The 13,053-nt window shown below is 36.4% G+C and overlaps 1 protein-coding gene across 6 annotated transcripts in view; it reads right to left on the bottom strand.

Annotated features, from left to right (window-relative positions):
• GABBR2 (gamma-aminobutyric acid type B receptor subunit 2) overlaps positions 1 to 13,053 on the bottom strand; it is a 475,356-nt gene that overhangs the window by 363,582 nt on the left and 98,721 nt on the right. For all 6 annotated transcript variants that reach the window (XM_083824026.1, XM_083824027.1, XM_083824029.1 and 3 more), the window contains one exon: positions 4,213 to 4,350. In XM_083824026.1, the coding sequence (XP_083680152.1) occupies positions 4,213 to 4,350 (138 nt within the window). The remainder of the gene's footprint in view (positions 1 to 4,212; positions 4,351 to 13,053) is intronic.

Raw genomic sequence — 13,053 nt, forward strand, 5'->3', positions numbered from 1 at the left:
GTTAATACAGGAGACTTCTTTTTTTTTTTTTTCCCAGAAGTCCAGCCCACAAAGTGAGTAATACATCATGATTAGAGTACCTACAGTTTTCTCAGAAAATGTTCCAACATGAGACTCTGAATCCAAAACAAGGTTTCTGTGTTGTGAATGTCATTATGATCTAATCACTGGACCTGTAGCAGTTACCTGTCTAGAAGCCAGCAGTTATGACTAGATTACATTAAATATGTGGAGGGAGGATATTTCAACGAAGAAGTAATATTTATACTGATTCTGGAAGAGGCTTATTCCAGAGTTGGCAGAAAATATAAATGAAGCAGACTGTAAGAGAAAGTAAACATCACAATAAAGGAAAGAAAAATCTCCAAAATGGAGAAGTAGTTCAACAAATTGTGAGAGATGACCAGTTTGGTCAAAACCCTCATCCCATTTAAATGCTTATGTTAAGATGGCAATTGGGAAATAAAAAGTGACAGATGACAATGGAAAATAGGTGAAACAACAGTCTAAACAAACCAGGCACTTTTGACAGTATAAGAAATTCACATGGAAGGATAAACAGTTGATGAATAGCCTGAAACAGAAGAGAAAGACTGAATTATGAACAATCTCCTCCACTTTGGACAACCTGGATTCTATCAGGAATGTATTGGTGTATAAAATACATAACTGGTCATTTTCAGTATAGTGCAGATACTGCCAATAATTCTTCTTCACACTGCTTAAAATACTTCACACTGCCTCAAATGCTCATTGAAAGGGAACGGAGACAAGATGAATCCTGAAGAATTTGATACTTAAGTATTTCCCTGACAGCAAAGAAAATGCCCCATGTTACACCTCTGTACCTTTATGACCCATTGCCAGATACAGAGAATACTATTAGCACTTTATAAGCAAAATGCCAAAGATTCAAACCGATTGCATGCCACAGATGGGAGATCAAAGCCACAAGCAGCAGTTCCCAGCCTGTGTTCAGGCTGTCACTCAGCAAAGTAATGACTGCTGGCATACAGGAATGGCTCACAGGGAAGCTCTCAATTTTCCAGGTTTGAGAAGCTAAGGAATGGGTATATGTGCCTCTCCTTCTAAGAATGTGTGTTCAGAAACAGGTTGTGACACCTAGCATACCTCAGTGAAAGTCATTAAGGATGAAATAAGTATTCGCTGTCTAAAACAACTTGCTTTTTCCACAAATACAAAGAGCACCATTAAAAAATCATTACTTTTGTTACAGTAAGAGATAATTGAATCAGCCAGCAGCTGAAGGCAGCTGGTTGAGAACAAAATCTCCCATTCTGTTGCTGATCATAAGTAAACCAAAATTTGTCAAGATGGGAGAAGAAAAGTACCTTCTGTTTAGACACAGTATGAAAACAAGACAGAACAAGGCACCTTCAGACTGAGACTCTTAAGCTCTGATAGTCTCCCCTATTTCACACTGTTGTAGGACACCAGTGAACTCAATTTATCAGTGAAGCAAAAGTCACTGTACTTCACACAGTGAAGTAAAGACACTGTCTTTATCAACAGAACACAGTAAGGAGTGTAGAGACCACAGCTCTCTTGCAGAAAATTATCTCCCTTTCCTTCCTCTCATCACTATTATAGCATTGTTTGAGTAACAAAGGCAATGTAATAATTTCCAGCACATTTGTACTTTTTGCCTTTTATTTGATTTCTTGTTTTTGGAGACTTTTTACTGGAGACAACAGGGAAGAAGAGGCAGAAATGAAGAAAAAAAAAAAAGAAGAAAAAGAAAAAGAAAAAAAAAAGTCTCCCAAGTGGAAGAAAAACAGTTAGACAGAAACTTGGAATTCAGGGCTAAAAGGCTTCTAGAAGTTTTCCAGGCATTCAGCCTTGTATCAGATTTGCTAAGGTAAACATTCTGTTGTCCTTCTTTTCTTCCCTATTCTCCCCAGTACTCTCAGTATCCTGCATTTCTCTTGCAGGGAAGACAGTCATCACTTTGCACAGTCACAGGACACCTGCATAAATCAGATCAAATCAAATGTTCCTGCTAGGGTTAAGAGCTTTGTGTTCATGACCGCCTGCACCGGAGAAAAACAATGGAGTCAGACATCCAAATGCAAATCCTCTACTCAGCAGTACGATGTCACCTTAGGTTTTGTCTATATACACTGTTTTCCTTCTTCTAGATTGCAACACAAAATGACTTTAGCATGATCACAAATTTACATAACTATTTATGGGAGTTTGCTCTGATTCTCTGAGGTGAATTTTCAAGCTTTAAGGGAGAGAGGACAGTCCTGTATTTTTTCAGGCTGAACATTATTTCTCCACTACCGAGAACTACAGATTTCTGTCTATTCCATCTATTCAAGTTACATATTTAATCAAAGATGTTCAAGACAGAGGATCCTGAGGAGTGGAAGGATTTATACTCCGTTATACATGATCTTATACATGATATTTTTGCTGATTTGCAGATACAAATATTGCTGTTTCTGTATGACACAACACTTCCACAAACTGTTTCCATTCTTGCCGTACCATCCACTAAGCTTCACCACACTCCCCAGCCACACTATCATTTGTGTTCTTTCGTCATTCAATCAATATATAAAAACCTGCCACAAAGTGGAATTATGCCATGTGAGGACTGATCTAGTGCCTGCAGGACACTGAGCCCAAGCAACAGAGAATCCCTTGATATACTGGTATCATTAATAACGTTTAGGATTTTGTCACAGTTGTAGTTGTTAAATACAGAGAAATAGATTCTGTCTGGTAGCAATGCTTCATATCATTATATAAGTTAACACATATATTGACAAACTCAGCCATTTAAAAGCAACTAGAAGCTTTCTAATTGTGTTCACTTATTGACTGAGCAACTGCATTAAAAAAAAAAAAGAAAAAAAGATTTTCAGACTCTAGCAGGCAGGACGTGAGCATAAAATAAAAGGATTTAGCACAATGAAATCCCATTCCTTAAAACAAGCTACATCATCTGGAAGTTCCATGTGACAAATTCCAAAATAACAGGGCTCCAGCCACACATTTCATTATAGCCCATGTACTAGGCCATTTCTAAAAGAGTAGTAAATAATAGTTTCAAGCTTTCCCTTCCTTTCCCAGCTCTCCCCAGAGATATTCTATTATTTTGTTTCCATAGTAGAACTGATGTTTTTCACATCAGGAAAAAAAAAATCCTGAAGCATAAAAAAAAGTCTGATATGACAAGCACTGCAAACACAGTTAACAAGCTACTTTAATTATCCTCCTAAGAATTTCCCATTTGTACTCTGATCATCATCTTCTTCACAAACTTAATTATGCTTCATTTGTTCATTCTGCACTCTGCTCAGTGAGTATTCCAGGTGGAAAAGAGGGATCTGTTTGTAAGTGAAACCTCAGGTGATTACTATATATTATTATTTTATCACTCTGCTATACTATATAAACATATATATTAATAAAGTAAGATACAAATTATATCTTCGGGCAATACAAATATTGAGTAGGACGCCGAGGTTTTTCCACAGCTGAAAAACAAAACCTGCTGCCTGCATTGCCTGAACAGCCATCAGTCTCAAGATCGTTACTGGGCAGATGACTGAAGAAATGAAGAAAATCATACTGCTATCATCCACATTTTAAAGATTAATATTAATAAATTCTGATTCCTCAGCAGAAGAAACCTTTCCACAAACCTGACCTTTAAGAAAGTCAGAAAGAACAGCTGGGAATAAATGTGCTCTGTGAGTCAAATACTGAAACTCTTGCACAGTTACTACTTACAGTTTATGTACTCCTAACACTTTTAAAGTCAATAGGAATTATTGCATTATGATTGAGTAGAGACTGAGTAAAGACCCCAGTGTACCATAGTTTAAGGACTGACAAGTTGTTTCCTCTACCTTGTTTAGGGCTGAGATTTGCTCACCTAGCATACTGAACTTTTAGGTTGCTTTTTGAGATACATCAAATTAATTTTATTTAATTAATCTACTGAGATGCACAACTGTTGTCCTACGCTCACATATTTTGAGCACAATGCCATGCCTTGGAATCTAGTACCATATAAAAGAGACTGTCCTTATTTACATGTAACTGCACTGACCTTCAGAATGGTGGTATACTAATTACACAAAATGTTAAGCTTAAAAAGCATCAAACGCTAAGGTTCTAAATTTAAAAAGATATATGTACAAAATATTCAGCATTTGAATATAATTCATGTCTTACCTGAACCAAATTCCATCCCTTTAGAGATTCAGCAATGATAGAAGTAACTGTTGCACATACGCCACCAAAAACCATCAGATGATTAGGTCCATATTTTATTGCATCATAGAAGGCTTTGAGTCCTTTTGCATTGTCACACTGGGGAAAAGAAAAAAAAAAAAGAGAAAGAGAAAATATTCACCATCACAAATAATTTAATGAACTAAGAAATAAACAACTGGATAGGGAGAAATTTGAGGGGTTGCACTGTATAAATTGTACAACATATAATATCTTACGGCCCAGACATGAATAACTTGAGCACTCTGCCTTGGACCCCTAACACGCTACAGTAAAACAGGAAACTCCCTCCTTACACCATTAAAACCCCTTATGTCTTCCTTCCAAAGCACAGCTGGGATATCTGAATTTTGATACTATCTTTTGACAAAGAATAAAAAAAAAAAAAATCAACAAAATATGACTGACTGAAAACTTACTCTGCATTCAGAGTTACCATTTCCCAAAGCAAAATTTGGAATGTGACACTAGATGTCAGCAGAACTTTCATAGCTGAAGGAAAGTTTGACATTACCCATTGTGTCTCTTTGTAAAGCAAGTTCTGTCTCTAAAAAGGCTCCTAAGAAACTTCTCCTTAAAGTCCATGCTCAGCACTCTGTGCAAAATATATGTATATACACGTGCATATGTGTGTGTGTGTGTATATATACATATATATACTAGAGAGCCTGTCATTTAGAAGGACAACACAAAGCCTCCAAAAAATATCAAAAGAATATTCTAGGAGTATTCCTAGAATATACTAGGAATTAATTTGTCTGCTCTAATAGCTTGCCCTGCTTTGAACAGAAGACTGGACTAAATGACCTTCTGAGGACCCATTCAACGTGACTTGTTCTGGGATTTTCTGATAATTAGTTTGGTAATTATCCAATTGCATTAATAATTACACAATTTATTTTTTTCAATTTTAAAGATCTATACCATAAATTGTGACCAGGACTGACAATAGAAATAAAGAGTAATAGTCAGTATTGCAAAATATTTGAACATCAGTCATTGTCTGGAGTAGTATTGATCATTCATAATAATTTATGTAGTCCCATCTTAATTCCTGAGCTTGCAGCAGAGTGTTAATAAAACATGCACCTGAAGTTCAGAATTTGATTCCAAACTGTACTGGAAGTCAGCCTGCCAAAAGGCTCTAATGGTAGCTACCACTTCTCCAGTAGCAGCCACTTCTTTATCTCCCATTTTGAAACAATATCCTCTGCCCTTTTTTCCCTCCTCTACAAATTCTTCCTCATAATCTTTACATGAACTATTGTACACCAACCTCCTGTTTCATTGTAACTATTCAATAAAACAGTTCATTTACTATCAGTGTCCAAGTAGTAATTGTTTTGTGTTCTGTTGAAAGAATAAAGATTTTGCCTAAGAAGTTTTCAAGCTTATATTAATCTTCTTACAGAATTAATATGCTAAAAAAAAAATATTCTATTTGCATGCTACTTGCAAGAATAGAATTATTCCTCTTACTTATTCAGAAGGATACAGATATTGTTGAAGAGTTTAAAATTGCATAATATAGAACAACTTTTTCTTTCTTATTACAAGAAAAAAAAATCAGTATGGCAGAGGCTCCCTTGTCAGTTTGATGGATCGTTGGCAAGATCATAATGTGTAGGAATCAAGACTGTGATCAGGCAGAGTCCTCCATCCTTACTCCTCCACCCCCTACTTAAAGATCAGGTTTTTATTCCAAGTGCAGCTAAATATTCTACTATTTCTTTACTTCTATAAGCAACCAAGGACTCTAGACATTCAAATATAATATATAGAAACAGAACTTAAGTGACATTCAGCCATGTCTTTGCCCTCATCCACCCCACCACTTCAACCTGCAGCAAAAGAGATTATTGACTTGATTTTCATACCAACTTAAAACCAGAGAATATAATCATATTTTTTTTCATTATGTCATATGTTTTCAGTGTTTCACTGAATAACGGTTTAAAAAGAATACATATATGAAATAAGAAGGATGTTGATAGTAAAATAGCAGTTGGAAGCTGTAGCCAATGAAGTGGGTATACATATAAGAAGTTATGGAGAAGTAAAATTCTGTGTTTTAAATGATAAAGATGTACAATCTGTTATTTGAAGTATACTTCATACTAAAATTTACCTTCACATTACAAAACTTTTATACCTCCTTTAAGAACTATTTGCCTACAATTTTTTTTCTCACTGTAGTAAAGTCACTATATGCAGTTGTAAGGATCACAGTGGGTAAATTTGCCAGGAAGTTCAGAATTGCTATTATAATCAAGGTTCCTCTTTCTTATTTATTTAATCTCTGCATGTTTATAAAGACACTTCCATGAAAACAACACTCTTCCATTCACTCATCATTTCTCTTTGGAAGACATGCTGAAAGCTTTATTTGTCTCTCCTAAAGTGTAAAGGTTTGCACTGCAGAGATATATTACTGATCAGTCCAAAGTATGTGTGGGGTTTTATTGAATGAGATTCAGTTACAAGCCTACCGTGTTGTCTTTTAAGCCACCACAATTAATTAGAAGAGTCAGTCTGCTCCTTGAACAAAACTGTCAAAATGGTCCAAAATATTTCCCAGAAATGAAGAAAAAGGATTTAATATGTGGATGGACAGAAAGCTAGACAGAAACAAAAGGAAAAACGATAGAGATGGAAGAAAGCAGACTTTCACGTTTGTTTAAGGTCACATTTCACAACATATACTGTATATAACATTCTTTCCTGCAAGCAACAGAGCAGTCCGTCACAAGTATTAAAAAATAAGCATTCAGATAAAGATAACAGATCTACTGAGCCAGAGGGACAAGCAGTTACAAAAGGTTTCTTCCTGCCTTTAGTATGGGAAATTCATCTTAGTGAGTTCCTAAAGCCCTTTTATAACATCACTTTTTCAGAGATCCTAGAAGACCCTATTGCTGCTCATCATCATCTATTGCCAAACCCTAATATATCCCTAAATGTGGGCAAGGTTGTTGAAGAACAAAAAGATCAAGCACCACAGAAGTACCCACCCTATAACGAAATGAGTTCTTGAGTTGTTCTCACCAAGTGACGGTAAATAGGTCCATGAGCAATGCTACAAAGCAATCTAATTACAATACAACAAAAGCTTGCATAAGAACTAAAATCCTTAGAAAAAAGCAGAGGCTACAGAGTAGGCCACATGTAGATGACAAGAAACTGACTTGGTTATTAATTGGAGCATGACTAACAGCAATGAAGGGGAAATAATCCCTCATAAAAAGTCAAACAATTAAACAATTAAAAATACTACTCAAAGGAGCCAACGTGGCTTTTGCTAGATAGTTTTGTTCTTTTACTTAAACTGTCATTAACATCTCTATTTTGCTGAGCTGAACTGCAGCCAGCTCACTTTTGACTCACATATAAAAAGAGACAGATATGCCGTGTGGTTGATCTTGACTGCATGTTGAGACACTGAGGATTCCTGCAACGCATTTTGTCAGAGAAATCTAGTACCATAACTATAACTTCAAATACATGTGATTTAGTGCATGATACAATTTTCTTTGGAGGAAGGGGCTGAGAGCTACTCATCCCAAACATATCGATTGTTGTGCTTAGCCTCAGTCAGGAGTCAGTAATAATCCATGTACAAATAGCAAACAAACCTTTTAATGGATAATTACATTAAATGCATCTCTTAACACGCTGGCTTGGTAGAGATCGTATGGACAAGTCACACCAGGAATTCACCAAGCAGAAATGTGTGAGGAGTTCTACTTCTCATTGAGACAAAGACTTATTAATATCACAGATGATGCCTCTCAAAGTCATAGTTTCCATTTCGAAGGAAGCAGGACTACTTATTTTAATTATGAAAAATAGCCAGACGAACTGCTGCATAGGAGAGGAGTTGAATGAGTTTAGGGATTGAAGTGCTGACCTTTCTGAACCCTCTTTGAAGGAGAGGCTGGAAAATAAAGACTATCATCATCTATCAAGAAAGGAATCAGGACAAACAGGGAGAAAGTACTGCCTGAAGGGTAACAGATGCACAGGGATAAGAAACCTCTCTGGAGAGGACAGCACAGCAGCTGAAAACACAAGTGAGACCTTCTAGTTTACCCAAACTGTAGCAGGTCATCCTTCCTCTCCGCTGCACAGGGCCTTATGAAGAGCACAACACTGAAATCAGAAGAAGCTGAACCAACCTCTGAGGGTTGCTGGCTGTCAGGAGGGCTGTCTGGCAGATAGTGAGATGCCTGGGTGTACTCTCAAACCCCCAGGGCCACAGGAGTGACACAGAGTTAATCCTCAATGCAGAGAATGAGAATTTGCGTGGAATTGATACCTGAAGTTTGCTGACTCCTATGGCATTGACAGGTCTGAGTAATTACAGGACTAGCAAGAGAGCTGGTACCTGTAATTTGATGGATCTAGTTAAACCTGCAGTTTTACAAATAGCAATGAGAACTGTTATGAATTGATGCACTGTTCAGATGCATAATTATATTTAGATTTCTAGATAGTGGATAGCTATGCCCAGCTGTTTCTCAGTTAGCTACATTCTGGCACAACTCTAGTTGTCTGAGCAAAATGAAACCCAAGGAACTGTTTTGGTATCTACTGAGATGCTGAACACTTAGGTTAGATATCCATTATGGTGAGAAGGAATAACCCACAGCTGTCATCTGCGTATTGAAATATCAAACTTTTTCAAGCAATATCAGAGCTTTCAGCAGCACTTTGTGCTAATATCATCAGAGAAAGAAGGAAATGCTCATAAATACCTGATAAGACCTCCTTGAACGGAGAGAACAGAGTTACAAAGCAGTTTTCCTACACTTTACAAAGTCTTGCTCAGAAACTAACTCTGCATTAGCCTATCAGTGTGGAAGGAGCTAAGGAATGAGAACAACAAAATGATTTTCATTTGGTTTTCTTTCAATTTTAAGGTCATTAAGCAATACTGACAATTCAGTGAAGAACTTATGGAAACTGATCTGAGCTATACCAAAGATCAATCAGACTAACATTCTGTGCCTGGACTTATGGGCAGGGCATACTTTTCCTAAGGTATCCTCTTGGTTTTCAGGTATCTACAACTTTGGAACTTTCAGAGTCAGAAGTTCTGTTTTTGCATTTAATCACTCTAGCTGGATTTTCCTTCCATAAATTTGTTCAATGGCTCTTGAAACCACCACTTTGATATCAACAACATCCTGTGACAATGTAATTAACCACCAAAGGAAAAACAGCTTCCTTTTATTTGTTCTAAATTTCTTCATGCCATGATAAGTAGGAGTGAAACATCTTGCCATCAGGTGTTATGAATATTTGAAGTTCACAAATACATTAAAAGAAATTGGATTAGTTCACAGGTTAAAAAAAAAAAAAAGTAAAAAACTTCTTATATAGAGTCAATGATTTTCTTAGAAAACTCTTGAATCACAAACCATTGGTGGCTAGTATATTATTCTGGGAATGTACAATTAAATGCTTGCCCTGTCCTTACATGCTCTGCTGATCATCTTTTCCAGTACAATGGAGAATACCAATACCACTTCTTGGACTGATTGCCATTCAGTGGTCTAATAGCCATTCATGTGTTCTGTATTTGAAACAAAAATACCACCCCCCAACTACACCAGACTTCTCTACCTCAAAACTGTAGCCAATTCATCCCAAACTGCAGGCTTTTCTATATATGATTTCTCTATCATCTTTTAATTTTAACTACTAGCAGTTAGATTTCATTTTGGTATAGAAGAAGTGGCTACAGCAGAGGAGGACTTAATTCAATGAAATATTTCCCACTGAATTAACCCTCTCAGCTTGACACCTTTTTGTTAGCCACACTTTGGGACTTTCCCTAGCACCTTCTTTATCTGACCCTGCCTGCTATACAGGGACTAATTTTCAGAGTGTCACCACTAAGCTACTGGTGTTTAGCATCCCATTTCACATCTTGTATTCCACCTCTGGTACTGCCTGTCCCTTCGTAAATCACTGATTTCACAGCAATGGTGACAACTAACTCTTCTGTTGCCAATTTTTCTAGGGACCGTCTAAACACCTTGTGATGGTTTGGCTTCTTGCTCAATATTATTTCCTTTTTCTTAGTTCACTACTATTTGAGAGCTGAGTCCATCCAGCAAGACAAAAACTTCCCATCTGTTCTTATACAAGGAGTATATGCATTTTCTCTTTTTTCCCTGTTTATCTTTTTTTTATTATTATTATTTTTAATATGGCTTATATTTTCTCTCTTTTTAGTAGTTCCTCTAGTATATAACATTTACACTGGATGAACCCAATTTAAGTACTCCCATATAAAATGGAGTTGAAGTGTAAAAATCCTGTGTAACCAAAGCTGACTCTGCCTAAGTTTCCACCATGGTTAAGCACGCAGTAAGAGCAGAGATCAAGTTGGCTTCCTCTTTTCACACAAAATTTGTGTTCAGCTTGGAAGTTGAAGTCTCTCCTCAAAGAAAGTTGAAGCCTCCCCTTGATCTGTAACTGTTGCACAGACAGCAGTTCAGAAGATGTTCAAGAAACATTTTGCATGATATGAAGATCATGTCTTTTCAATAAAGTGACTGTGTATTGGGTTTACATGACAGAGTTTTAGTAGCAGGGGGCTCCACGAGTACACTCTGTGAGAAGAGACCAGGAGCTGCTCCAGGTTGCACAAGGGCAGATGCAGCCAGCTCCAAAAGGAATCCACAGCCAGCCAAAGCTGAGCCAATGAGTGACATTGGTTGTAAGAGCTTATTTAAGAACAGGTGAAAAATGCTGGGCAGACAGAAACAGTCAACAGATTGCAGGATATCTATCACTCCTTCACAACCTTGTTCATCTTGTAGGACCCCTTCATGCTCTTAAGGCAACGTCATCAACAACAACAGTAAGGAGAAACAGCCGATGACAGTTCCTTCTTCAGCTGCTCAAGCAGCGTTAGTAAACAAAAATGGTTCACTGAACCCAAGGAATTCAGTTTCAACCTTCACTCTGCTTCTCCTCTCCATGTATAATTTTACACAGGGCCCACTGTATTCTTTTCTCTGGCTGTAACACTGATCAAATGCAGTTGTTCTAAGGCTGTGCCATGACAAAATTTGTAATTCAGGTAACACTGGCCAGGACTTCTCATCCTGAATCTCTCATTAACATCTCATTCTGAATTGCTAATGGCAAGCTAACACTTGGGCCAAAGCCTTAGAGAGATCCTATTGTGCAATATGCACAATTAGTCAGATCCCTCAGTATAACTTATTGAGTTCTCCTGGATTATTCTGCAGCTGGGCCCATCATCTAACAAGAATCAAATTGGTGTTGATTCAAATATTCCTGGGACAGAAGGGTTTTTATAAAATCCACACTTTATTTGATCATAGATAACATATAGTCCATTCTATTTAACTCATTCACTTCTGCATCAATTAAATAATTTTACAAAACACAGTTTTACAGATGTGTAGCAGCATGTAGACATCTGTTTTCACACATATATAGCGTGAATACATAAAAAGCAAACCTAATTCTTAGTATTGTCTTGTTTTCTGACATACCAGTGCTAAAGCACTTATCAGATATTTTGGTATAGTTCGGTATATAGATATAAACACATAGATATATAGACAAATATCTTACTCATTTTTGCTTCTTCTTCCTTCCTATGTAATCTATACTGCTGTTCCTATGTTTTATGGAAATTAGTGGAATTATGGAAAAGCATGTAAGCCTGGAGGAACAGTGTAGGAAAAAACAAGATATAGAGGGATGTTTAAAAAACAAATAACATATCCTGTTAAAAAACAAATAACATATCCTGTTGTTGAGAATACTGTGGCTCAATTTTCTCCAGCTTTTCTAATTTTTACCAAAGAAGTTCAATATTACAATGATTTCTAACAAAACAGAAAATTAATTTTAATTATTCATCAAGACGAAAATGTCTCAGTTCTTTATTTGCAGCATGAGGCTTTTAAAATTCCCCTAGGAAATCAGTTGTGTTTTGGCATTTAAGTAACCTCAAAAGGTGCTAATTGTTTCAAACACTTGAACCCCAAGATCATTATCACTTAAATTTATTGATGCAAGCTACTTACTGTTTTGTTGCCTCATATTTTTGAGACAAAGACTTATGCAGTAGTAGATTTGCCAGTTGTAGATCGAGTACAAAATGAAGTGCTAAGGAAGATAATTTTGGCAAGCTCAACACACAGTCACTAATATCAACTGTTCAATTTGGTACTCATCTTGCTTGATGCTTTCTTGTTTCTTTTCCTTTCCCCATAATTCACTGTCATTTATTTTTACACATAGAAATTTATACACTTATAGAAATTTATTTTTACACTTATAGAAATAACCTATATTTTCATAGACCATTCCAGATCTAGTCACAATCTGTTGGAATATTTCGGTTAGATTTCCTTTCATTCCATTACTGGTGTCATCCTAGAATACAAGAAAAAAGGTCACAGAAGTAAAAAGGTGTGTGTGATAACATTTAAATATATAGAGGTTTTTTCCACAGCTAATGTATGTATGAGCACTGTAAAAAATACTACTCAGCATGAACAATCAAAGACAACAAATAAAAACAATACAGAAGTACTTCATTCTATGTTTAGTAAAATCAATTTTCTGAAAATGCCTTAAAGTTTAATTTTACCAACATTTTTCTTTCCTTATGCCTACTGCCAACAAAGTAATGTTCCTTTCTGCATAGTTCTGTGAACTACCTGAATGTCACTAAACTCAATAAGATATTTACTAGGGATTAAATCATGCCTTGATGACTTCACACAT

The sequence above is a fragment of the Anser anser genome (assembly GCF_964211835.1).
Source record: "Anser anser genome assembly, chromosome: 2".
NCBI lineage: Eukaryota > Metazoa > Chordata > Aves > Anseriformes > Anatidae > Anser > Anser anser.